General features: G+C 40.7%; 2 protein-coding genes across 2 annotated transcripts; both read right to left on the bottom strand.

Annotated features, from left to right (window-relative positions):
• Nucleotides 1-1,300: 1,300 nt before the first annotated feature.
• Nucleotides 1,301-4,178, bottom strand: LOC131672173 (trypsin-7-like). The gene is made up of 7 exons (XM_058949226.1): nt 4,137-4,178; nt 3,937-4,023; nt 3,758-3,843; nt 3,546-3,681; nt 3,361-3,468; nt 3,078-3,285; nt 1,301-1,482 (listed from the first exon to the last, which is right to left on the bottom strand). Exons 1-7 carry the CDS (start codon nt 4,176-4,178, stop codon nt 1,301-1,303), a joined length of 849 nt encoding a protein of 282 aa, XP_058805209.1.
• A 15,597-nt stretch (nt 4,179-19,775) lies between these two features.
• LOC131672172 (heat shock protein 83) lies at nt 19,776-23,179 on the bottom strand. The gene is made up of 3 exons (XM_058949225.1): nt 22,821-23,179; nt 22,380-22,498; nt 19,776-22,148 (listed from the first exon to the last, which is right to left on the bottom strand). The coding sequence occupies exons 1-3, from the start codon at nt 22,971-22,973 to the stop codon at nt 20,249-20,251; spliced, it is 2,172 nt and encodes a 723-aa protein (XP_058805208.1). The 5' UTR covers nt 22,974-23,179; the 3' UTR covers nt 19,776-20,248.
• Between the last annotated feature and the right edge of the window lie 4,505 nt (nt 23,180-27,684).

Raw genomic sequence — 27,684 nt, 5'->3', positions numbered from 1 at the left:
CAACTCAAAGGGCAAGTAAAGAAACTCATGTAGTTTTCCTAGGAACGAAAATATATATGTTTTCTATATTTTGTGTGAATGGGTATGAGAAAAAAGACATTTTGGGAATCTACTGTTGCTAAATAATCTTTCTCAGTTAATCTTTTTTAGAGTTGTTCTATCTTCCAATTTGAAGTATTCATCGATTACATAATCGCTTAATTTTTTAAGGTTAAATATAAATGTTTAGTCACCATTTGATTTTTCTTTTAAAAAGTACGATGAAATAAATTGGTCTTTGCAAGCAAGACATTCAGTTACGGTTTTTTATCGATTAACTCAGCAATAGCTTTTTCGTAAAATGAATTTTCTTTCATGGAAAATGTTGGTTCACGAGGGAAGTATTTTTGACTGATTTTACGTTTAAATGGAATTTTATATCCTTTAATGTAATTGAGAATGAATTCATCTAAAGAAAATTTTTCGGATTATGAAGGAATACTTTTAATTGATCTGCAGGTTTACTCACATTTATCCGTATCGGAAACGTTACTAGATCCTAAAAGAACGTTTCTTCGTTACCTTCACCCGAGGCACCGATTTCGAATTTTTCTCAAGACGGTTTTCGAGTTCAAATTGCTCGTATCTTGATTTGAGTCTTTGTCATCATGTGCACCCTTTTGCCTTTTTTTGCAATTTCTTTTCTTTTCTTTTCCATTGAAGCAGCGTTCCTATAATCGTCTATAACATTTTCTCAAAAAGCATGTAATCAATTTTACTATCAGTAGTGACTACTTCAGCTGCAAAATTAAGGCTGGATAAAATGAATGAACGCCTTGTAATCTATATGTAATACTGACAGTCAGTAAATATACGTTCAGCATTATTTAAACATATAATGACTTCCTGTATTTGAACGTCGTCACTGTTTTTATTGAGAAGAGTAGTTAATACTGAGCCAACGGCACATGTGTATGCAATCTTTCTTGACTGAATATTTAGATATAATTGGTTTGGCCTCTGGGTTGGGTTGACTGAAGAAATTTTCAACGCGCTACAGTTAGCTGGAGTAGGATTCTTATTGAGCATCTCAAACCCCAGTTTTGAGCTTAGCCTGGGGAAATTTCGGTTATGATGTGACGTACCTCGCTGGGCACACTCGCCATAATCGTTTTGTGTATTATTAGGTGAAGCATCAATTGAGTTTTAAGCTTTATGTGGTTGGTGTTTCATGCGACTGAGTATGATACTGACCATCATCACCGTTGAACCGCGATGTCTGTGTGCACGATCGTAGTTGTGTGGTCGTGATTTTGTGAATCTACATCGTGATTGTGGCTCCGGCGGTAAGATGTTGATCGTGAACGACATTAACGTGAAGAACGGGAGTGAGATCATGAAAGACGGCCGTGTTATCGTCTGAGTAGTTTTTGTACCAAATTTTCGAGTCTCCGCTCCAGGTAGCGGCCGCGATGATGATGTGTTTGCGATCGAGATCACGATCTATTTGACATTGCGAATGATAGATCGTCAAATTTGTTGTAACCAAATATTAACATGTGACTCTGATCACATCAAAAAACGTAATAAAGATTATAGGTTAACAAATGAGTAAACGTTACGTTGGCGTAACTACTATTTGTCTCAAGGGCGAGGTAACGTAACATAATTAAAATGGTGTAACGTTTGTCGTATTCTAGATAATAACGTATGTTGTAATAAAAACTTTTAATAACAATTAAATGAAATACTTTGCGTGTACCTTTTGACTAAATATTTCAACTCTTTATTAATAACTTTGTTTATCTTTATGTCCGCGCTGGACTAAGTCTCGTTAATCTCTGTGCAGCTTATTTGTTTTATCGAAAATAGCTAAAGCGGCGGATGTTATTAGCAACGCGACAAATGCAAACGTAGCATAAGATAAATGATAAATCGAATATAGCGAATAAGTTAATAAAGTAAAGATATTATAACACGAATTTCAGTTGTATATGGAATAGATTTCCGGTATTGATCAGTATTTTTTTTTGTTTTGTGAGTCCAGTAATATTGACAATCCAACCATATAGTACTGACGATACTACTAATAATCCTTGGATAAATATATCGAAAATTCGCACATTACATAGTAACTGAATTGCCTTGAACAACGTTTGAACATCCCTTAAACTCTTTTTCGAGCTGAACATCATTTTCTAACAACTGCCATTATAAATACAATATAAAATGTTATATACTTAATATCTTACCATAATCGGCACAACTCGCACAACATTGCTTCGTTAGTTTCTAAAATAAAAGTAAGTTTTGTTTGCAAATTGACTACGTAGTTTCTTACATTTCAACCAATATGTGGTGGGAAATACATAGGGCCATAGTATCAAGTGTTTACGAGTTTTCGCGTAGTCAGAATAGTTCTTCGTTTAAAGAATGAACATAGCGAATCTACTTTTTTTCAACATATATTTAGCAGGTTTGGGCCTGAACTTCGAGAAAAACTAAAAAAGGAAAAAGTGTCGGCGTGAGAGTTGAACCGAGACCGAGACCGTTAGAGACAAGGGCAATTAGCGACAGTTTTTTAGTAGCTTCTGCATAGAGCACAAACTGCACATGCATGCTTTCCTGTTTTGTATCTAGCTTTATAATTTCATTATATCGAATTTCAAAATAATTTCTTAATTATTTCATCGTAAAACACACACCAATATGTCACCGATAATGTCAGAAGTAATGAAATGTGGTTGTGTAAATATTTTACAATCTATAGAAGTCCATTGACAAGTAAAGAAAATTAAATTAGTAGTATTCAAACAAATACATTATATTTTCTCGTGGATAAATTTTTTGTGAATAAGCAATTCTCTAATTTTGTTAAAGGAGTTTCTGAAATGCGTTATTCTACCAATATAATACTAAAGTAACATTTTATAAAGTTGATGATTCTTTCGTGCCTACGTCTTTTTTTATTTTTACAGTGCATTATATATAATTAGATACAAACGTTATCTACTAGAATATTAATCCCGTAGTATTAATAATCCAATCATGATACCTATGAATTCTAGTATAAACACCTATATTATTGCTGGAGTTACATGTAGCACCAGAAGAGATGATTCCATACAACTTATTATTAATGATAGCTGGGCCTTCGAAATCGGCTTGACAAGCATTGATATCATCGCTACTAGCGCAAAATAGGTTGTCAGATATCGGATTGTTATTGTTAGCGTTTTTGCAGTTTTCCTGATTCATGACTAATACAATTGCGAATTTCAACCAATATGGTAGACTCGAAATATCCTGTGAATAAAAAAAGTTTGGGTATTCGTTTTAAATACAGTGATGATAAACAAACAATTATAGATTGATGCCAACATCTCTAAAACCAGATATAAACATTTGTTGGCCTTCTGTCGGAAGGTCAGACGAGTTTGCGATTGGTATTGGCTTCTGCTTATTATTGATTTTAATAGGCTCTTGCAGCTGAAAAATATTGTTACTTTGTTAGTTCAGTTTTTGTCTCATCTTTGAACGGTAAGCTTTTTAGTTGCCCAAATTACCTTCATTAGAGCAATATCATTGTCGTAGGTGTCGGTGTTGTAATGAGGATGTATAATCACTTTTTCTATTTTGCGCGTTGTTCCCATAATGGCTTTGTATGTACCACTTGTTCGTATCAGGATGTTTGTTTTGTTTCTGTTGTATAAATATGATCGAATATGAATATAAATTAATTGTAGCACGGTAAGTTTTGATTGTTAGATGAGCTTACTTGAGGCAATGAACTGTAGTCAAAACCCACCATTTATCGATAACAGTTGCACCACACTTATTTACCGAAGTGTACCAGGTGTCAGTCTGGAAACATGTCGTATTTCATTTTCTAATTGTAAATAATTGAAAAAGAAATGCTGTTTGTTCATTCAGAATTCTGCTCAAATAGACACTAACCTTATACGACTCTTCTTCTATATTCACAAAACCACCTTTCACCGTCCTCACATTCTTACGATACCCATTTTTATCTATGTACCAAGTCTTGAATTGTAAAAATATTATTACATTTTTTAAATTCCATTAACCTTACCAAGATTATAGCATTGCGCACCAATGATAATACACAGTAAAATATACACGGCCTTCATATTTACGCGATTGTGATTATGGCAAAAACTCAATCTCATTCGACTCATCCTCTAGCTTATATAATCGATTTTTATCTCATATATAGTCAATGACATGCTCATGAGATTACTCTGTGACATTTGAATAAGATAAGTAAAAGTGTGTTTGATTTTCTTAGGAGTGTTGTTGCATTATCGCACATGTTCTCTCTGAACGAATTGCGTATTATTGGACCACTATTGACACGGGCAGAGAGAGATTGATTGATTTAGAGCGAGAGAGAGGGAACATTAAACAGTAAGCGATTTTAAGATTTTTTTACGAGTGGTCGTTGCGCGTAAATAGCTCGAGGGACAACTTCTAGTCAATCGGTAGATTCATATTCCTAGCTGATTTGCTCAAGCGGTGAATTTTTCGAAGCAATTAAAAAAGTTGTTGACGACGTTGAAAAGTTGTTCGTTAGAATGTCAACAGGGACACAGTACTTGCCAAGATCTTTTATGAGACGGAATTTATATTGGGGCAAGAGCATACTTTCCGATAAAGATTAAGGAAATGGCATTATACGAGACAAAGTTAGAAAGCCAATTAAAAGTGCCATTAAGAACTTTGTCGATAAAAGCTTACACGAACCAGTTGCATGTGAAAATTTGATCACACTACGGGAAGATTCATCCAATTGTAATGACTTGGACTGTCGCAAACAATGCTCACATAGGCCCATAAACATCTCTCCAGTGCTAACCCGGTCAAAGTGAGCTGCTGTTACTGCTCTGCAAGTGGAATCCGGCAGTGAAATTATCGCTTGCAGTGGCAGGGTGACGCCATCACAACGATAAATTTCGTTTACGTTCGGAGGCTTCTCTCTCGCGGTAAGTTGATTTACATTGGGAATCGCTCTTGGGTCTGTGCGTCGTTTGGGCAATGATATCTCTACTATCTGGTGGTAAATCAGAATTCTCCGATGAGCATTTGCCAGGGGAAAGAAAAGCTCGCAAGTTTATCGGATTTTCTGTGCGCGCATGTGGAACAGTTAAGGCTTTTTCGATCCAGCGATGTTGATTTGGCAACATTTTTTCACAAATTTACTGATTCGTCAAATGAAGTATTAAGTACTGTAGTGTAAAGCTAGTACCAACTGATCTGAAAAGTAGTAATGAAAAAATATTGGTGGAAAGGATTAAGAGTTGTAATTATGATGGAAAAATAAGGTCGCAGTAGAAAAGTATTCGATATGGTTAGTCGGGAAAAGAATTTCGCAGGTCGCAAGCTTTGTAAAAATAAAAATAGAATTTCAAAGTAACAAATTATTTCTACACCGCGTCCTCGTATCTAGAGTTAGAAAAATTAACGGTTCGCTAGATTCTTGCGCAACGATTCTCGTCGCGAGTGAGCGAAGTGTCATGAGCCACTAGTTAAGCTCTTAAATTGATAGAACACGATAAATCTTTTTAAATATTCTTGGCAGCGTTTCGACATTTTAGGAAGAGAAAAGAACTGAAATGTCAAGCGCTGTTAGCCAAGTCCTACATAGACAACACCGCAGTCAGCTATTTTCGCATTTTATACTTTGTAATTAGCTCAACGTCCCGTAAAAATTTTGCACGCACACACACTGGCTTGGCGTTGGTCATTAGGGCTAGAGTTGTAAACTGCTGCTGCGGACTAGTTTTACTAAACTGCTTTTCGCGGCAATGTTTTTGGCAGCAACGCAAACAGCTCTTTTTCGACCGTTTGCGCGAATTTTTCGCTTGACGTTTGACTGATCGTTGCACGCGGCGGCGGCAGCAGCAGCAGCACATTTTTGCGATCGAGATCGCGTCAAGCTTGTGATGTGGGGTGGACGAGTGAAAAATTGCCGGACGAGGTAATGGGGTTTGTGTGTGTGTGTATGTGTGTGCCGTTGAAAACTGGCAGAATTGGGCCGTTTATTCTCGATGGGAGGTCGCGATGCGCTGGTTTCACGACTACTCTGACGGCGACGTGGAAAAATTACCGATTGACGGAGTTCTGCCGCGCTTTCCTGATATATTTTCATTGAAAAATTTTTTTTTTTCATCACAAAGTTCCATTATAAATTGCTCTTCAATTACTTGAATTCCCAAAAATTAAGATAGCCACTTCTTTCCTATGAAACAATCGCAGACAGGCAAAATATCAGCACTTGCATTATTCATGTTACATGAACCTCGTTCTAATATGAAGTATAAATTGAAGAATTTTATATCCTCTGAAATAAAGAGTTCTTCGATGTTTTTCGTATGACGAGATATATTCTACTCTTGCAAATTTTCTCTTTCGAGTTTACATACTCGACCGAAGATTTACGGTTGTCGAATATTTAATACGCACGCGTCGCACATAACATATATAAGTATGCAAATGAAGGCGAAAAATAAACGCCGCGATAAGAAAAACAGCATTTTCAGTTCTGCAAACTTTGCCATTTTACGATAGTCCACTAAGTTATTAGTTTGAAGTGGCAGCGATCGAAAATTGGATTTCGGGCAAAGCGACTTGGGCGAAGTAATAAAAAGTCCACTTCTGATCAGCTGGAAATCGAGTATCGACGCTCGAAAGAAAGGAGAGGGGGGTCAGAGAGTCGGCCTAGAAAGCATCGGGATTCTCAAGGCGTGACATTCCTCGCAAGCTCGGAGAAGCAGCTCTTTTTCCTCGCGCCTTTCGTTTTCAAAGCGATCCGGCGCTGCTCACTCGGAATAATCCTCTCAAACGCTTGCCTCGCACACTCGGTGCTTCGTTTACCGTGTTTCTGTCGGATATGTATGCTCTCTGTTACCATGCGGCTTAGGGGCGGCGGCGCGTCGGTGGTGACAGAGTATTGATCAAACGGAGAGAGAGAGAGAGAGAGAGAGAGAGTGAAGGGGGAGGGGGCGCGTGTGCGCCGCTCTACTCCGCCTTTGCACGCGAGACAAAGAAGAGCTCGGCAACTACTACGAGTACTAGCGCTCGCCCTAGTAGGGAGAAGGGAGAGTTTGGAATTCCGCTGACCCATTTGGCAGACTTCCCGAAAACGATAATCATCGCTAGCCCGGCGCTCTGCTGGCCTGGTCACTCGTGCCCAAGCACAAAGAGACCCGTTAATTTTATGGCTTTGTTTTGTCCGCAACAGAGAGCTTTCAATGGATTTATGGGTTCGAGCTTGTGAGGGATTCGGGTCAAGTTCTGAATTTGAATGCCCCGTGCGCACACCGACTTGCGCTTTTGCCTAGCGAGCACTTTGTCTCCATTCTGTATAATGAACATTTTACTCCTAACGTGCTCGACCCGAGAATCGTCGGCTTGGGTATAGTTGTTTCATTAAAGTAAACTGTTTGTCAGCGACATTGAGGAAACACGCGAACCCGTGAACCTGAGAATAAAATTATATACATATATATATCATTAATCATAATAGAAAGTGGAGAACGGAGGAGAGATTTACCAAAGTATACGCGCGCAAGAAGAGCTATCGTGGCGAAGCTTACCAAGTACAGTCATTAACTTTCATCGCGATGCCACTCACTTAATCGTCATTATACCAAGTACCTCGACGCGAACGCTAATGTCATGCATAAAACTACATTTAACGGCTTGACGTTCGAGTATAAGGCCTCTTTAATTAAATGCCTGTCGAGGCGGTATGCCTATCCATAAAACGCCGAGTATGTAAGCTTCTTACGCGTGTGACCGACCGACGTATTTTTTTCTTTGTTTTTTCGTTATTGTTAGCGTCTCGTTTCAATGTACGCTCCAAAGTAAAGTCGAGAGGCGGACGCAAGCAAACACAGCACATCCCGAATACTGGAGCGCGTCGAGCGAACTTTATCAATCAATAACGTTAGAGAGCGGTGCGCTTTTGCTGCAGACCGAGCGAGCCTATACACACGTGCATTTTACGCGCGTGCTCCATATATTCCAACGCGCGCCTGAGTTTATTTATAGATTGCTAATGTACCAGCAAGCCGCGGCAGGGCTTTTCGCGCCGTTGAACCAGTTCCCGTTCGTCTGTAATTTTGGGCTCTCTCTCTCTCTCTCTCTCTTTCTCTCATTCTCTCTCTCTCTCTAAATTCGCCGATCGATGCAGCACTGTGCCTTCAATTTCTGCATTGTGGCTGATTTCTACCTTTGATCCAGAGGACCAAGAGAGGACTTGCAATTAGGAGGTGAAGATTGAAAAATTGAACGATTTGTCGGATTCCAATTCGAAGATAACGAGTTATATCACTTTCGGAGAGAATTTCTCGTACCAACTAATGTAACCTTAATAATCCAATTATAACTGGCTTCGATTGAATTTCTTACTTTCCGCATTTATTAAAAATATCACCGGCCTTTTCTTCGGTTTCCACTCGAATCTCTCTCTCTCTCTCTCTCTCTCTCTTGTTACAAATTCCGAATATTCTACTTAATACTTCCAGCGCAGCTCTCTGGTTTGTTTGCGAACATTAGCCCGAGGGTAAAAAGATTCAAATGCTATAATCGCATTGTACTGCCGAAGAATGTGATTTTTTCAGGAGAGCACATTTTTTTCCCTACAGACTCGACTGCTCGAGGAATCTTTTAATAAGGAACCGTTGCCGTGCCATTGCTTCTTAAGGGATTGCCATTTGTATTTATCGTGGGATAGAGATGGCGAGAGATGCAAAGCCAGATGTGTTTTAATGAAACTACTTCTCTTCCCTCCGCGCGCCTTCGAAAGAAGCTCTGCGATTCTGGGATCAAGCGCAGTCGGAAATTATTGTTGTTAAGAATCCCGCTTAACTAATTTCAGACTCGCCACTCGCGAGAAGCCATTCCCCAAAACGCTAATGATTCAAATCCGCGCGCGTTTCCTTTGAATTCCAACGAGCGCGGAAAATTATCAATCAGCCTTGCACACAAAAGAATGAAAACAAACGTTTTGCTTTCCATTTTTTTGCCGGCTAAACTGACAAAGCACATTTTCATTTGTGTGGAGAGAGAAGAGAAAGTGGAGCAGAGCATAGCTTGGAAGCAAATGTGTCACAGAAAGAGAGAGAGAGAGAGAGCGCCAACTGCTGCCACCGCCCGTCGTCGTCGTCGTCGGGATCAATACTCGCGGCCCCGTTACGGCTCTCCCCCTCTTCCGAGCTTTTTTAGCGAGGCGGCAGCGGTGTCAACTCCTTGGGAGCTTTGAGGATTGCGGACGAATATACGCGGTTTATCCTCGCTCGCGCGGAGACGAGCTTTAATTTCATGAGTGCTTTTTCGAACGTTGCACGCTTTTCCTTTTTGTTTGTTTCCAGGTGTATCCGCGCGAGTGCTTTCATTATTCATCGAGTGTTCGACGGCTGGAGGGCTTTCTCTCGCGATCTGCCTAAACAGGAGAATCGAGAGCCGTCTCTGCGATCTGGATTTCCGTATGATAATTTATTTCATTGTGTTCACCTTCGGCGCGGCCGATGGATTGTCGAGTGCCTAACTAGCGCGAATTATGGCTTGATTGCAGCTCATTCAATCGAACGACCGATCGATCAAGCATGTACACTATGCACAAGCCGCTCTAAGCTTTCAACTGACGTTACTAATTGACTTTGGAACAATCGCCGTAAGTTGTTTTGTCAAGCGGGAAAGTCTCTCGGGCGGGCTATAACTATGGTAAATTAGCTATGACCCGAAATCTCGCGCGCGCACTAGCAGTCGCATCAGATTATCCCGGCTAGTTCGTGCGCGCTTGGCAGTAGTGGCCGGTGCGCAGGCGCGTTACTCCAGTTTCCCGCCCCTCCGTTACGCGAGTGGCCGCGTAACGAGGGGCAGCAAAGAGAAGGAAGGAGGGAGGTCGCGCGGCAACGCGCAGCAACGCGCCGCGCCGATTGAAATCTACGGAGCGCCGCAGTGCAAACGAAAAAATAGCGTCGAGAATGTAGAGCCTTCGCGCAGCTCCGCCAATTGGCATTGATATATTTCATGGCCTATCGTGTTTGTTCTCCGCGACCTCCCCGTTTTCCCTGATAAGTCTTTCAGTTTTATTTTACGTTTTCCTGTGGATAAACATTGCCGCGTTATTTATTGCGAAAAGTTTCGTTGTAAAAGCATTTGGTTGCCCGCTAGTCAGTCAAACGGTCGACGCATCGACGATAATAGTTATTTTATCCGGCAACCGCCGTGCAAATGATACTTGAACGCGAACATCACTGTAACTCAAAAGATCTGTTAAATTGAACCGGACAATCGCCACCGATAAAGCGAAAGGGAAACATCATTAAAGCGGGCTGTAAGAAAGACGTTATCTCGTTTCAGAGGGGTAAAAATGTCAATCCAATCCAATCAGCTTATATCTCCACATCCATCAAACGGAAAAAAACTTTGCTCTTCTCTCCGCAAAGCAGGAAGGCGGGCGGGGGGGGGGTGACGTAGGGTCTGAATCTAATGAAAAAGCTCGTGAGGGAAAGGAAAGCTTCTAATTAGAGCGAGAAAAAAAGCTCCGTGCGCGCGCATAAAACCAGGTTACGCTGCTGCCACTGCAGCCCCGCAGCCTCTTATCTATTAGCGAGGTCGCGCTTGATTGACAGTCCGCGGAGCTGCTGCATTACGCCGCCATTGTCTGCAGTGCGGCCGAGCGAAAGCTCTTTTTTTTTCCTTCCTTGCGGACGTATGGCTGTTGTACTACCGTAATAGTGATTACACGAGTGGTTATTGTTAGGGTGAAATGCCCTCAATGATTTTCAGAGAATGAAAGTGTTCATGGGCTGTAATGTCGGTTAGTTAAATTAAAGTATGCACTGAAAAGTTAAGCGAGTTCCTAATTAAATTAAGATCACGAATGTTCGTTGTCTTTTTATTGTTCTTTTAGAACTAAAGTTTCGAATAAAATATTTTACATACAGTGGCTGACGCTGTTGAAAGACTGTCTGTTTTCAGTTATACTCGTACATAGCAAGTAGTCAGTCATAGAAAAAGAATAATGGCTTACTTGTCCGTAGAGTATACCCGAGCAATTTCCCTATTTTTCAATTGAATACTCCAAACAGCCTTCCGTGAAGAAAGTAAATCATCGGTCACTTTATCACGCGTTGGGTGCTCTTCAACGGGCAATTGGTACGAGCGTCATCGAGCGATTCACGCGCTTTTTGGCTTTTTGGCGTGGGCGACAAACTCGCGGTAATTACATGTTTTTAATTAGGCAGGCCTTCCCTTTTCGTGGCCCCAATTTTAACGAACGAGACTGGGCCAGCTGCAACGAGGTCGCGCGTGTATATACGAATTCCCTAAGTTTAAATTGAGATTCGCCGGCCCTATATATAAAAGTAGTTTGAATTTGCTTTCAAGGAGAGAGAAAGAGAGAGAGAGAGAGAGAGAGAGAGAGAGCGGCATCTACTAACGATCTCGTTACGTAAGCCGCGGGAAACTATTTTTAAAGCAAATACAGGCAACAGATTTGAATTTTATTTTCGCGCGCCCCGCGCATTGCATATTCATAATCGCACCCGCGTAAACTATTAATAGCGCGGCTCGGCCCGTTGCAAATAAATAATGGAGCCGGTTGACGGGTTGGCATAGAAAGAGTGAGAGAGAAAGCCAATCGCGTGATTTATAAAAAAGAAGTTCCGCTTGAGTTTCGCGGACGAGCGGACGGCAACTAACGGACGTTCAATAATGCAGCGCGGGGAGAAAATTCAATCGGGAGTGGAGGCGTCCGTGACGACGACTACGACGACGTCGGATTAATTCCCGAGCGCGATGCCCATTATTGTCGCGAGCGGCTGCGAGAGAGATAACGCTCTGTGACGAACGCGCGGGCGCCGCTCGATTGTGCGCCAGAGCCTCTCGGTCTCTCTGTATATAACCTACCGCGGCCGGCTATTTCCCATCCCTCGATTTTGGGTCAGCGCGCACAACTGACGCAATTGGGGCGTACGCCGAGCTTGCGTTTTCTCGTAATTCGACGGCAATTCTACGCGATTCGTTGCGTGAATTTTTCATTCGCTGATATGAGCGATTGCCGCGTGCTCTTGTTTTTCTCCGCTCAGGCAGGATCTGCGAGTGTATAAGCTGGAAAACGCAGCGGTTCATTTGCCGAAGCACCAGCTGCAAAGTATAAATACACAATTGATGCAGTCTAATATTTATTTCATCGAATGCTACTCATATTTGATTGTTACTCGCTATTCAGTCATGACTAAATAAAACCTAGTTGTTGGAATAGAATGGGAACAAATGAATATATAACAACAAATTACGTTACTTTATAAAACGCCGAGCTGCATTTTCCTGATAAAACAATACTACGCTGACTAATCGAAAAATACTAGAGATTTTTAATGCAATCGTACCGCAGTATTGGAATTTAGTCGGCGCGATGCGATACTGAACTATCTCGCCCGAGAATTAGCTGGACTTTACTGGATTTCGCTCAACTGGCAGACAAAGCACACTCTGATTGATATAATTAGCATGAATATTCAGCAGCGTGCACTTTTGTAATGTTCCCCATCCATTCGTATAATACACGTCGTACATGAATTTGATTTAGCTCTAAGTTAATACACTATTCAACGAAAACCAAATTACACTATTCGCACACGGAGAGTAATTTCAACAAAAGTCACAGTTGGTAACAAGAGGCAGTAGAATCAGCGTGGTACAACACACAAATAAAATGCAGGCAAACAGTCAGGTCGAGCCAAATAAAGTCGGCAACGGCAACGCGAAAAGAAAAAAATAGAAAAAAAAATAAAATAAAATAACAGCCAATACCAGGTCACCGGAAAATAAGTTCAGTCGTCGAAGTCTTCCGCGATGAGAGGAGGGGCACGAGGGTGAGGTCAAGAGGGAGGGAGAGAGAGTATTTTTCAACGCTCACTTTGGGGGAGGGAGTTTGGTCGATGGAACGAGCTCTCTGACCCACTGGCCTACATTTTGTACTTTGGGGTGGCGGCAGCCACTAAATTTTCCAGATAAGGCGCCGCCTTCGCGTGCGTTGGGATTATTAAATTAGGTCATCTTTTTCTCTCGTTCTAATGTGCGTGCGTGCACGTGTTTGCCTTCCAGAGATTACCAATCGAATTGTCAGGCTAAATTCAATTCGAACTTGCGGCGAGGGCGTGGAGAATACTTTTAAGTTTTGCTGTCAGTTCGGTCTTTTCGCGGAATTCGTCATTGAAACGAAGTTTTAAATTAAGTTTCACGTTCTACTTCATTTTCAGCGAGTATTCGAAAGTTTGGACTGCTATTTTGCGTAACGCTCTCTGTATTCGCACCCTGTAAGATAAAAAGGAAGAGTTACTTAGCGATTGTCATCCGCAAGAGTATTGTTCGGCATCGGTCGCAAACTTGAACCTGTCTTAGATGAGGTGTCAAGAGGAAGACGGGTAAATTTTTAGCGAAATAATAAGCTGCAATGCTTCGTTACGCCGAAGAAGGCCATCGTTTGCCGCCTATGCCTTCGCCTCCAGGAATATTCTATTCCTTTTGAAAGCACTTCGATAAACAACGGGGCTTGATAACGAACTCGCAGACGAGTCCACTTTGCCACGCCCAAAGTCTAAAATCAGCCCCGAAAACCGAAAACCAGAACTGCTAAAAATAAAAGAGGAGCTCCTGGAGCGAGCGGGACAAGGCGGCGATAATTAACGATCGACGTCGATCCGCGCGCGAAACTCAGCGCGGTCTTTAGGGCACGTTCGCATAATAATTCAGAGCTTCCAACGAAACGAGGTCATCGCTGCAGTGCTGGGGGCTGGGCGATGAATTTTCGGGGCGCGCTCTACGGATCGATGTGCTTCTCTCTCTCTCTCTCTCTCCTTCTAGGGTTGACCCAGTGACCCGTCGCGCGCGCGCGTGTGTGTGCGCGAGCGCGAGTAGTTTGTTTGCGTGCCCTCCATTTCGTTCGTCGCGTAATGCTGGAAGAAAAAAATTCGCGGGTTCGCGATTTATTACGCTACGAAGAGTAATATTATTGCTTAGTTTCGGTTGCTCTACTTCTATCTTCTTTTGTTTTTCCACTGTGGATTTACGACTTTCTTCCTTCTTTTGTCGATGTGCTTTAAGATCTCTAGCGGTAATGAATGCGATTGCAATTACTAAGGGAGGAAAGGAATTCGTTTTATTTTTTAGGGAGGATTTAATGTTAGAAAAAAATTATGAAGTTTAATGACGGTGGACTGGGTTATTAGGATGTAATAATTGTTTCCAAGAGGATTTTTTCCAGCGTGTTGCTCATAACACAAGTTGGCTTGATTGCCACTGCTAACGATCGTTAGAATCCTTATAACGCTCAGTTGAATCCGAGCTTTCCTATGATTCGTTCTTATCAATGCTTTAATCTTGTAATCATGAAGAATTAAAAAATATATTTTTTATTTTAACGCGTGCAAGTTAGTAAAAATGTTTGAAATTCATGTCTTCATTCCGAACTGAAAAATCCAACTTTCCGAGACGAAGTACTTGAATGCGCAAGCTTAGCAAACCGCAGCCTAATCCAACAAAGTTTGATAGAACGGAGGAGGCTAAGTTGCTGCCGCAAAATTGCCTCAAGTTTCTCGCCACTTGATCCTCGAGAAGTCGACTCATTTAGTCCTTATCCTCCTTCAATTATATTCGAACATCGAACGAGTTAACTTGTGACCCGCGAGATAGAAAATCAATTTGTTCGCGATCGGACGTCCTGTTTACGAAGAAAGAATTCTCGGAAGTCGATACCGAGAACGAGCGAGTCGGCGCCAGGTGTTTGCCATTCGAATCTCATCCATTTTCCCTCGGCGGCAGCCAGCTCTTTCCCAAAGTTCCACCTAGGTCGCGAGAATTAGAGCAAAAATATTATAACGCGCGAGTCGCGCGACGCGAGCTTAGCTGCTGTTGCAGCCACATGGCGCAAGAACGTAAGCAGCCCGCTGTGAATTTAATTTTGATTTACGCTGCTACCTATCACGAGTCCAGAAGCTACATAATGGATATTAGTTTCATTGAGAATTTTGCCCGTGGCTAAATTCTGATGGAAAATTGTCACGAAATCGGTGAAACTCTTCGTTCTTGTCAATCATTTCAGCTTGAAAATATCACGTAGCAGCTAACGAGCCCACAATCGATCAATCAGGAGCTCGCAGTCCGTCGCCTCGAGACCAAGTCTGCAGACACGAAAAGGCAGCGAGCGACAGCGAGACTTTCTACATACGAGCTACGTGCAGCTACGGCGTTCCAGCGGTTTTCCCGGACGACGAAATCGCCCTTGAGGCTGCTGCTCGCGCACGAACGTACGCGCGAGCGCACACCTGTATAATTATAATAAAATCCGTTTGGGTCATTAAGGCGTGCACCGCCGACGTTATCGTGAGTAATGGGACGCGTGACTCGGCCGAGCGCGACACGACAATTTCCCATTTGCTCATGCACAGTCGGGAATTGGAAGGAAGAAACGACGAGGAAAAGCCGGTCTTATATTTCGATAAGGGCCGGCGGCGTACACGTCCACTGCTTCATTTCCCTTTTATCCAGCTAAGCGTATTACTCGATAAGGTTTTGGTTGTTTTTAATTCAATTTAGAAAACGCTCTTAAGCTTTTGTAGGACTTCGCACTTACGTACATCGCGTGCAACTGGGACGGTACGGGCGAGAGCGGGAGAGAAGCAGCTTACGCGCGCGAGAAAGACGAAGAAAAACAGCAGCGAATAAAGAAGCGGATCGGCGCTTTGCCGAGACTTCTCTCGCGTAGATCGCAGAGCCGTGCGATTCGGGGGGGGGGGGGGGGGGGGGGGAAGTCGAACGGAGAGCGATCGTCCGCGCGGGCAGGGCTTGCGGCCACGGGAGCGGACGCGAAGCTGCATTCCGTTCGAGGAGGCGCGAAGACGCCGGCAAATCCAACGATCACGCGGACGGGGCATCGATGGACTCTATAAGCATCTCCGACAGACGTGGCTTTCGCGCGCGAACGATCGTCGCTAATTGGAGGAGACGAGCGAGCACGTTGTTGGCCTCGGGAGACTCGCCGTGCAAGGGCGTTTTCCTCTATTGTCGACAAGCGCTCGCCTACTCACCCCTTTGTTGCGGCTTGCGAGTTATGGATATTATGCGCTGGATGGCTATTGAAATGTCAGCTATTATTAAATACTAATGCTTAGGAAGGTTTTCACGGGATAAATTTAGGTACTATTTTTGCAGACGAGCTACGTGCAATTGCGTTATCCACGGCTTCGATTCCAATCCAGATCAGTTGATAATGGATTCCCGTGACGGTTGGTCGTTAACGCGAGAATGAGAAACGCGCGGCCTCTCGTGCGACGCGCCGGCGATGAGATTCCTCGCTGGAGATCCGCAAAGTTGCGAGTGCTCCGCGTACGAAAGCTCGGCGCGCCGACTGTTTTTCTCGCGCACGCGCGCGACGAGCGACGAGGGATGAGATTCGGGCGGATTCGACTCGCGAAACTCGGCAATAATAATAAGGCTCTCTATCAATAGAAGCTCGGCGCCCGAGCGTACTAGCAAAAACTTTGGCGATCGCCCGCGCGGCGCCGGCTAAAAATAATGCCGAGCGCAGCGGCTCGGGGCCGGCGAAGCGCGCGAACAGGAGGACACCACTTCCAGCGCGCACCGCGGACGGAGCCGCGCGCCCTTGTCGCCGGGCCGCGCGATCCTCGTTTTTCGACTGTCGGCCGGACGATCGAAACCGCTCGGAAACATCGCGGAGAACGTCGGCGGACGAAGTTCCGGAATCCGCGGTGGCTCGCGGCGTAGGAGCACGCGATATTTTCCTTGAATTTGCGGGAAAGGAACGTAGCCGGCTGGAGTGGCGGAACGCGCGTTCGAAATCTCCTGCAGCTTCTTCTCTCTCTGGACTCGCCCTCCCTCCTATGAATCGCGCGCCCCGGCCGTCGGGGCTCGGCGGGCTGCGTGCGTGCAAAAGTTGGCGGGACGGCGCGTGGAAAGTCGGCGGCGACGAGGAGGAGGAGGAGGAGGAGGAGGAGGAGGAGGATGAGGAAAAAAAACCGGGGCGGAGGGGGACTCGCGGCGGCGAGAGCGGGGGTCATCGACCCGTGCACGTGGAGCGCGCCGAGAGGCTAAGTAGGCCAGCAACTCGTGACATCACGCCGAATCAAAATGGCCGCAGCCTGCCGAGCGTCGACGGCGAGCTAATGCTCCGCGCGCGTTCCCACACTGCGCCTCTTGGCTTCCGTCGCTCCTCTCGCGGCGGAGCGCGACTGCCCCGGCCCGTGGTATCCCGATCGCGCGCCTTCGATCTGTCCGTCGTCGGCTTAATTCGGCTGCGAGGGCGTTATCGCCGGCAGCGCGGCTCCTCGTCGTTCTCAGCTCCGAGAGTGTCTATTTTTTCACGTTCGTCCGTATCGAACGAAGGTCGCTCGCTTCACCGTCCGTTCGAGAATATCCCGAAGCTCGGACTTGGATACGAGCGGTTGGCTCGCGACTGCGTTCTTTAGGTGAGAAACGACGAATGCACGTCGATGAATAAAGCTTCTCTCGGACTCGAGCTCGCCGGCGAGCGAGCGGCAGTTGCGCGTTATCAAGCCCTTCGTTCGATCGATCGCGGCTAATTGAGCGGAGCCTCGAGAACAAAATCAGAAGAAAAAAAAATGACGCTTAGAGCGAGTCAGCGGCAGCATACTTTCAATTTTCAGAGTCGCGGCTGATTCTATCACTCTTACTCTCTCGCGGTCTCCGAAGAAGGACGCTGCTCTCGGCGTATGCGCAAGCCCCCGCGAGCGCGCGTCGCTCGAGTGGAAAATTTCGCGATAAGAAAAAAAACCTCGCGATCCCCGCGATACGAGAGGCTTGAAAGCTCTCGCGTACGCCGCGAGTTTCGAGATGCGACGCCGATTACAGACGCGACGATTTATCAATGCTGGCTTTCTTCCTCGTTTACGTTGGATCGAACTCGTGCGTTTCGTCGTGTTGCTCTTTGCTTGAATGGAGCCTCTTCCATTGTACCGATTAAGACTAACGATGTTTTTGCGCTTTATCGAAGTAACGTCAATATTTCCTCAGGGTTCATTAATAACCACGGCGCACTGCCGCGATTGTTACTTGATAATTACACACCGAAACGTTTAAACAGCATGGGAACGCCGTCCGCTCCGATTAGTCTTGGAGCGAGCGCGGGAAAACGTAGTGCCTATCTAATATCGAAATTTAAATGGATGTCGTAATCTTTCTGTCTTAACACCTGCGCGCGCGTCTTTTTTCCCCGTCGAGCTTTTACATTTAATTCGGTCGTCTCGTTTCGAACGATAAAATTGCAGCAGATTGCTCGTACGCTCCGCTCCCGGCTCTTAATTAGCTGAACTATCTTCGCGAGAAATCCTTGAACAAAATACATCTTCGGAATCGCTCTCTCGTACAATGAGAAGGAAAAAAAAAGAAAGAAAGATAAAACCAAATCGGTACGCGACGGAGAAAGGAGAAACAAGAAGACGGTCGATCGTTCAAACTCGCGCGCATACGTAGACGTAGCCAAGGAGCCCAGTGGTAACTTGAGAGAGAGAGAGGAGATAGTAAACGAGAAAAAGCAACACTTAGCCTTGGCGTCGCACGGCGCCAATGCGACGACAAATGGCGCAAGTAGCAGCCGCAGGAGCCGAGCGAAATTCCAATGTGTGCGCGCGCGGCGTGCTCCGGAAAGCTCTTCTGCCCTCGTTCTCCGCATAATGCTATGATTCATTCCGAGCTCCGCGCGTGGAAAGCGACTTCTGGACGATTTTTTTTTTTTTTTTTTTTTTTTCGAAACGTTTAATCAGGGTTTTTTCAATGACGTGGCTTTACCGATGACAAAAGACTACTTGTGTCGGAAATTAGTCCTAATGATTGACGAAAGTCGCCTTTGCCGAGTTTCGAACACCTTTTTGAGACGACTCTGAAGCTTTCTACTCTGTGACTACGGTAAATCGAGGCTGCAGATAACTTTTCTATATGTCAACTCATTGCATTTATCGTGACAATGAAAAAGGATGCGGGAGCTGGAATGATAGTAACAGAACACTTTCAAGGATTTTGATCGATGTTTGTTATTTGTAGGCTGCATTCTATTCTATCACAAGCTAATATCAGTTCTGAGCTTCTAAAAATTTTGGAATCGCACGCGATTAAAGGCTAGTCATTTAATGTAAAGTGTTTTGCATTAAATATTCCTTTACCGAAAACAATAACTATTTTTCTAATTTAAAATTTTATTCGAATGAACAATGTGATTTATTCGATAAAGAACACTTATTAAGATGTAAGTGCCATCTGTCGAAAGTTTGTGAAGTCGCGATACGAAGTTCCTGGGGTTATCTTCGGAGAAAACGACTTTCTACTTTATCGACTTTTTTTAATTGTGATATTTATGAATACGAATTAAACCATGTTTTAAATAGTATCGAACGAAATCTCAATTGAAGCATTTAATAGACAAATAAAATGATTTTATTATTGAAATAATTTATATTTGGAAAACTTCCGATTCCTATACAATTTACGCAAACTATTAAACAAAATATTTGAATGATTTTTAATGCACTCAAACCAAATTAAAAAAAAAGATCACATGTGAAAAATTACTTTTGTACGTAAAAGAAAGTGCAAATATTCAATTCAAAATATTCCAATCCCTAAGAAATTATAATTAGAAATTGTTAATGACAAACATTGTAATTTCGTGTATTGACAAGAACAATTTCCATTTTTTTTATGAAGGTAAAGATGTGAAATAATAAGATAAATTTAAATTGGCTTAATTTATTCGGTCACGCAATTTTTTGACTTACATTAATCATACTTACATAAATATCGAGATGTTACTTAAAATGAGAGTACGACGGAATGATAAAAAATATCAAATGAAAGTTTGATCTGTTAAATGAAAAATTCGAGTAAAAAATGTAAGAAAAAAAAATTTCGTTTTTTAAGTAGTTAGAATAAAGAAGAAATGATGTCGATTTTATAAAATATAAGAGTATGATGGACACAATTGAATGATGAAATTTGCGAAACCTTCATACAAACACACAGTATTTATTTAAAATAAATAACAAGTTTCGTAAAATTCGCACACAATCATCTTTCCACGATTAGCATTCAACATCCAATTGCGTCTTGTTAAGATTTAATACTCTGGTAAATTTATTAACAGTCTTTCTCTATATCTAGTGTAAAAGTCTTTGGACCTTGATCGTCATCACAAAGTCGTTGATATTTAGTCAACTTCCTCCATCCTTGATGCTTCTTCTGCATCACCATCGATTAGAGGGACTTCATTTTCGGTTTTTTCTTCTTCAACAGTCATCTCCTCGTCGTCGAGCCCAAGACCCAGTTTGATCATCCTGTGGATTCTGGATGCATGTACACCTGGATCTTCCAAAGAGAATCCAGATGAGAGCAAAGCAGTCTCGAACAGAAGCATGACCAAGTCCTTGACAGATTTGTCATGCTTGTCAGCTTCAGCCTTTACTCGAAGATTTTCCATAATGGAATGATCTGGGTTGATTTCCAGATGTTTCTTTGCTGCCATGTAGCCCATGGTGGAAGTGTCCCGAAGAGCTTGAGCTTTCATGATCCTTTCCATGTTGGCAGTCCAGCCATATTGCGAGGTAACGATGCAGCATGGAGAATCAACCAACCTATTGGATACAACTACCTTCTCTACCCTCTTGTCAAGGATATCCTTCATGACTTTGCAGAGGTTCTCGAATTTAGCCTTGTCCTCCTCCATCTTTTTCTTCTCATCTTCATCTACTGGTAACTCAAGACCCTCCTTTGTGACAGAGACTAGCTGTTTTCCATCAAACTCCTTGAGTTGTTGAACTACGTACTCATCGATAGGCTCTGTCATGTAGACAACCTCGAAGCCACGCTTCCTCACCCTCTCCACAAAGGCGCTGTTAGCTACTTGCTCTTTGCTCTCACCAGTGATGTAGTAAATATGCTTCTGGTTCTCCTTCATACGTCCAACATAATCCTTCAGAGAGCACTGCTCATCACCAGATGCAGACGTGTGGTAGCGTAAGAGTTCAGAGAGCTTCTTCCTGTTGGTGCTATCCTCGTGGATACCCAGCTTGAGGTTCTTACTGAACTGTTCGTAACACTTCTTATAGTTCTCCTTGTCTTCTGCAAGCTCTTCGAAGAGTTCCAAGCATTTCTTGACAAGATTCTTCCTAATGACTTTGAGAATCTTGTTTTGTTGGAGCATCTCACGAGAGATGTTAAGTGGAAGATCTTCACTGTCTACTACACCTCGGATGAAATTCAAGTATTCGGGGATAAGATCTTCACAGTTGTCCATAATGAAGACTCTCCGTACATAGAGCTTGATGTTGTTCTTTCGCTTCTTGCTTTCAAAGAGATCAAAAGGTGCACGGCGAGGGACAAAAAGAAGAGCACGAAACTCAAGTTGACCTTCAACTGAGAAGTGTTTGACAGCAAGGTGATCTTCCCAGTCATTTGTCAAACTCTTGTAGAATTCACCATACTCTTCCTGTGTGATATCATCAGGATTTCTGGTCCAGATAGGCTTAGTCTTGTTGAGCTCTTCCTCATCTGTGTACTTTTCTTTAACAGTCTTCTTCTTCTTTTTTTCTTCTTTAGGCTTCTCCTCATCTTCATCCTCGCCAACATCTTCAATTTTCGGCTTCTCCTTGTCCTCTTCCTTGTCTTCATCCTTTTTCTCATCTTCATCTTCATCTTCGCTGAGTTCCTTATCCCTTTCCTTTTCAAGGAGCAGTTTAATGGGATAGCCAATGAACTGGGAATGTTTCTTTACAATCTCCTTGATCTTTGATTCCTCCATATATTCAGCCTGATCTTCCTTGATATGCAGGATAATCTTTGTACCACGGCCCAAGGGTTCACCCTTGTCTGGACGAATTGTGAAAGATCCTCCAGCCGATGACTCCCAGATGTATTGTTCATCATCATTATGTTTTGAGATGACAGTGACTTTATCAGCAACAAGATAAGCTGAATAGAAACCAACTCCAAATTGCCCAATCATCGAAATATCAGCTCCAGCTTGTAGAGCTTCCATAAAAGCCTTGGTACCAGATTTAGCAATGGTACCCAAGTTGTTGACTAGATCAGCTTTTGTCATACCAATACCGCTGAAAAAGGAAATTTATTTTAACATCTTATTTTTACAAATATCTTTTATATATAATTAAAATATATAAATGAGACCAATATTTTATCCAATAATAATCAATAAAATCTATCAAAAATTATATTTACTTTTGAAAATTAAAGAGTAAATTAAACTGAATCTTAAACAATTGATTAAAAAAAGGTTATAACTATGATTTTGTATATTTATTTAAAATCAAAAAGATACATACGAGTCAATAAAGGTGAGAGTACGATCATTTTTATTAGGAATGATCTTGATGGACAGATCCTTGCAAGAGTCGAGTTTGGATGGATCAGTGAGAGATTCATAGCGGATTTTGTCCAAGGCCTGGAAAAATTTAATAATTAAGTAATCGATTTGTTAAAATAATTTTAAATTAATTAAAAAAAAAAAAAAAGCTTTAGAATCAATCAGTTGAAGATAACGAACAAAATTAACTTTTAATACTTAAATTATGAAATTGTGTTGAATGGTTACATATCGCTATCATTTAATCTAATTTTTATAGATACCAATTCGGAACATTAACATTATAAATTTCATGCAATATAAATAACAATAGTTTAAAAAATAAGGAATAAGAAAAGAAATTCTAAGCGATCATTTTTAGTCGTACCAAAAGTAGGCATGAAATATGAGAAATACTTACATCAGATGAGTTGGAGATGAGTTCTCGAATGAAGATTTCTTTGTTGGAATAGAAGGTGTTTATAATAAGGCTCATAAGCTGAGCAATCTCAGCCTGGAAGGCAAAGGTCTCCACGCCGCTTTCTTGTGTGTCCATTACAACGTCTTCCGGCATCTTGATTTTTTCCTTCAGAATTCTTTTCACAAATTAAGAACTCAAAAAGAAACTATTCACTCAATGATCGCTAACACTTATTTGCGTATGCAAGAGTCTTAGTTCAAAAGTAAAATGCTCAAAGTAATCCACAGAGTGGAGTAAAAGATCGCTAGTTGAAGTAATCGCTTGATGCGTATCGCTCAACGTCTATTTTCAGAATATTGAATCCACGCGCGCTCGCGGCGCTTTTATCGACTTGACCAAGTTTCTCGAATGTTCTGCCGGATACTCACAGTCTGTTCTCGAACCTTCTCTCAACCGAGCATCTTTTCACCACGTCGATTCAGAATTAACAATTAATTTTACAATTTCGACTCCATGGAAATTAATTTCGTAATTTTTTGAGATGCTGTGTGTCGAAGAAATCAGCAAATAAGTTGAATAATAGTAGATACTGTTTTTAGAGGTTGACAATACAGATGGTGACTTGACTAGTTTAGTGCTGAGCGGAAGTGTCGTAGCGTAAACATCTAGAAACGTCTCGATCTATTCGACAGAAAAGCGGGGAGATGCACGCCAACAGCCGATTATGTGCTGCTTCGCGAAGTTTCGGGACTGCTTTTGTTTGATCGAAATACATGTTTTTCATAATGGCTTTGATCCTTATGTAAATAGAAATTTTCAATATGTTTTATTATTAACGTATTTTGTGCACAATTTTGTTTTTTAACTTTTTTCAACTAAAAATAATTGATTTAGTAAGAAAACACGTGTTTTTACTGCTGGAAAAAAATCAACTTATGATTACTTAATCTTGAAATATTAAATTTAATTAATTAAAAATATATCAATCTAATATAAGGTAAAATTACAGTCCTTCAAATTATTCAACTAACAATATAAAAAAATGTATTATGCTGTAATTTTCTAGAAATTATTAGAATTGTTTTAAAATAATTGTTTCGGTGTTAACCGTATCAATGAAATAATCAATGGAAAACAAATTTTACCATAATTTCTTGTAAAGAATACACTTATTATTGAGATTTGAATGAGTTGTATTTAGATTTTTCATGCATTCAATAATAATAAATATTGACACGTGGTTTTTAGTTCGAAAACATTAATAATTTTTTTTAAATTTAATTCCTAATAATTATTAAAATAAAATACGTTTAATTGATGGTGCGACGTTTTTAGAATATTATCAATTTAGTAGAATTTGAAAAAGACTACTCGATTATGATAGAATGAGCTTTTCTGTCGCCAATATTCTCGTAACTTCTGTAGCTCGCGTGGCTGTTGTATTGATTTTTTTCCAAGCTAGAGAATATGAGTGTTGAATATACAATTGGCAAACATAAATATGAAAATGTTGTTGCGCTATTTTATTCAGCGAAGTAATTATTTCATCAATCATTTGATAAAATGCGGTCTAAACGAATATTCTTTATCATACCATCGTGAGAGAACATTCGAGCGCTCAACCTTTTTCGAGAACGCAGCGCAAGTCACCTGCTGAGTAGCTCTCCCAACGAAAACGGAACGTATATCCATGCTTGCGCTTTTCAGTGACATTTATAGACAAACTAATGAAGTTCAACTTATTCCAGTTGCGCTAAACTTTGAAAATAAGCTTCTATCAATTCATTTCCATTAAATATTGCCGAGCATCTTCGAAATTTTTACATATGCATAGATGTATTTTTATACGCGAATGTTAAGCCGCTGCATAAGTATCCAAAATAGAAGCAAAATAGCGCGCGATAATTACAGCGCGGACAAAATATTTCGATATTGTTTGTTTAGGAGTTATCTTATTTGTGCTTTACTCTATTAAGTTTGAAAGCTAATTTTGAATATTCGAAAAAATTTAGTGGGGATAATCCGTTCTGCATTATCGACTGCGAGTGCACTTCCTTATTTTTGGCAGATGCGGCGAATGCGATAGTACAATCTTAGAATTTTCCACAAATAGTTTATAGTATAGAATGTAGATATAGATTGTACATATATGTTTACACTATATATTCTATTTTTTTAAATTTAATCATTTTCTTGCATCGATTTCTTTCAGAGTTGTTATAATATAAAATTTAATTGTCATTGTAACAGTAACTTACCTTTACAGTTGCGTTGCTTTACGCTGAATTCTTTACAAGTTAATTGTCAAATGGAACATTCAGCCCATTCAGAAAAGGTTCGTTTTCTTTATCTGAGCAATTTATAGAGGTATTTAAAAAAATACAGTTTTTCATATGTTTGTAAATTTTTTTATTCAGTTTTTCAAAACAGTGATCAGGGACTCCTCTGGTAGTCGGGTATTCGATGCATGTTATTTGTTAGTTTACCGTAAAATACTCAAAATTATTATAGCATATCTTCCAATAGCTGTTATTTTGAGTAGGGTATTTAAAGTGTTTATCTCTAAAGGTGCAAAATATCCACAGATTTCAATAGAAGATTGACAGATTTGTTAGTTAATCTAACAAATCTCAATCGTTTTATTTATTTCTATTGTAGAAAATAGAAACGTCGCTAGTTATACAACATTGTACATTGTACAGATATATTTATCCATCATTGTAGTTACCGAAAAAAGGAAAAAAGTGATCTCTATAAATCAGCATTATTCTTTAAAAACGATAATGCTTGTATTTATATTTTTTTACATTTTACTTCAATTGACTGATTAACTAATTTTGCGTATTAAAAAGTAAATTATAGACGAAACCAATTCAATAATTTGTGCATTGTTTGTTCTTTTTGTAATTTATCAATATATATGTCAATAGTTTCATTTTCTATAACTTAATGATAATTTTTAATGAGGATGATGATTTGTAATCAAGAAGAATTTGATTAAATTCAGGTATTTATTATTAATATTAATTATAAATATGATAAGTATATTCTACTAACAATTTTTTATACTACTTTGATTCGATGCGATTACAATTTGCGTTTCAATAAAAATCTATTTTGGATCAGTAAAAAATGTAAACAAGATTGTGGCATCAACAAACGTTTCTTTTTAATTCGTATATACATGCTAAAACCCAATCGGTAGAATGATAAAAAATTGTCGTTTACTTTCCAATTGTATGTATGAAATTTCGATCCGAAATAGATGCAGTCGATTTTTATTTTTACGCATATATTTTGTCTTTAGCACGACACAAGGACATTTTCACAATCCCGATAATGCACGTCGACGCTCGGCGCGGCGTTATCACAACAAACAAATCCAGCGTGATCATCGGAAAGTCTGGCATGATTGCAAGATGAAGAAAGGAAATCAGGCGCCAAGACATCTTACATTAGTTTAATGGCGCTGCCGAGAAAATCATAAGATAAAGTAAAAAACGAGGTGATGGACGCACACATACACACATATAAGTATACATGTACATAATGTGCACTCGCAACGCGTCAAAGTGACGAAGAAATTTGTGTTTTTTGTCTTTGGAAGCCCTGCGGAAAAGTGCGTTATTCGTTCGATACACATAATATACAAGGAAGTAAATTTGTGTTGTTACGTAAAAAATTATAACGAAGCAATAACTTTAAGAAGGAAGGAACGAAAAATGATTTCCTTTCGGCGCCTTAGCAATAGGCATACTCTCGCTTTCCGAAACGCCGCGCAAAACGCGTGCATTATATTTTATTTATTTATCGTTTTCTTCTCACTCCCTTCGAACATTTGTAACTTTCGCACGTAAAACACTTCATTTATCCACGCACACACTCGTATGCACGCACGCGCTGTTGCTCTTAAGGAATTGGCGTTTTTTCCTACACTTAAACTTTTGGTTCGTATTTTACACGGGTATTCATGCGAGTGAGATCCTTTTTGTTTTGAGAAACGGAAACTGTGGCTTCGATTAGATATATTGATATTTATATTTCTCTATCGTCATCGTTTATTTTATTTCCAATTGCGAGATAATCTATGTATAGTATTTATACCCCAAACACCTGTATCTGATGGATTTTTATTCAAGTTAATTTAATACTTACAATACTTACAACTTATTTTATAATGCGAGTTGCCTGTTCTTCTTTGCAAACGGACTTCTCGCGATTTGTTTATGCGATGTTGCGACTATTTTTCGTTTTTGTTTGTTTATAATCTAAGTACGCGTTCCTTTCTTTTCTCTCACTTATTTATACTTATTATATAACTTCAGTAGTAGATTCGTTAATTATGTGTGTACGATCTTACCGATAATTAACAGATTATCGCAATAATTTATTTACTTTAATTTTCTGCCGTACGCATTATACACGTATCACTATTGATTGCTGATTAGTAATATAATAACACATTTTAATTCTTTATTTCGCTTTCAATTTGAAACATCGATTATATCTCTTTCACCTAATAATTTATTTCGTTTTTCGGATAAAGTTACGACGTACAATTTTTGTATATATACCTATCAATAACTCGGGTTTTTGTCGTCGTAATTATAATTTTTTTAGTTAATACTTATAGGTATGGAATGTTGACGAAGTCCGGAGTTTCTCGCACGGATTTATATGAGTGTTTGTTTTGCACGGAATCCCATTTATAATAACATTGTAACAATGAACTTTTCCCACATAATTTTCATACGCATTTTATAAGATGATAAATTAACTGGTTATATTAACCACTTTGTCATTTGTATTTTTTAATTGCATTGAAATTGTTTTGCTATCTTTTTGCGTAGATAAGTCGTGCATA

Source organism: Phymastichus coffea, unplaced genomic scaffold, assembly GCF_024137745.1.
Source record: "Phymastichus coffea isolate CEN01 unplaced genomic scaffold, Cenicafe_Pcof_1.1 PCOF00144, whole genome shotgun sequence".
Classification (NCBI taxonomy): Eukaryota; Metazoa; Arthropoda; class Insecta; order Hymenoptera; family Eulophidae; genus Phymastichus; species Phymastichus coffea.
This window is presented reverse-complemented; position numbering and strand designations above follow the sequence as displayed.

What these genes read in the sequence shown, in the direction of transcription:
- LOC131672173 (XM_058949226.1), bottom strand. Translation starts at nt 4,178, where the DNA reads ATGAGTCGAATGAGATTGAGTTTTTGCCATAATCACAATCGC. An exon ending in TAGAAGAAGAGTCGTATAAG is followed by an intron (nt 3,844 to 3,936) that starts GTTAGTGTCTAT and finishes ACATGTTTCCAG; the next exon opens with ACTGACACCTGGTACACTTC. An exon ending in ATGATATTGCTCTAATGAAG is followed by an intron (nt 3,469 to 3,545) that starts GTAATTTGGGCA and finishes AATATTTTTCAG; the next exon opens with CTGCAAGAGCCTATTAAAAT.
- LOC131672172 (XM_058949225.1), bottom strand. Translation starts at nt 22,973, where the DNA reads ATGCCGGAAGACGTTGTAATGGACACACAAGAAAGCGGCGTGGAGACC. An exon ending in TCATCTCCAACTCATCTGAT is followed by an intron (nt 22,499 to 22,820) that starts GTAAGTATTTCT and finishes AAATTTTTCCAG; the next exon opens with GCCTTGGACAAAATCCGCTA. An exon ending in ACTCTCACCTTTATTGACTC is followed by an intron (nt 22,149 to 22,379) that starts GTATGTATCTTT and finishes TTCCTTTTTCAG; the next exon opens with CGGTATTGGTATGACAAAAG.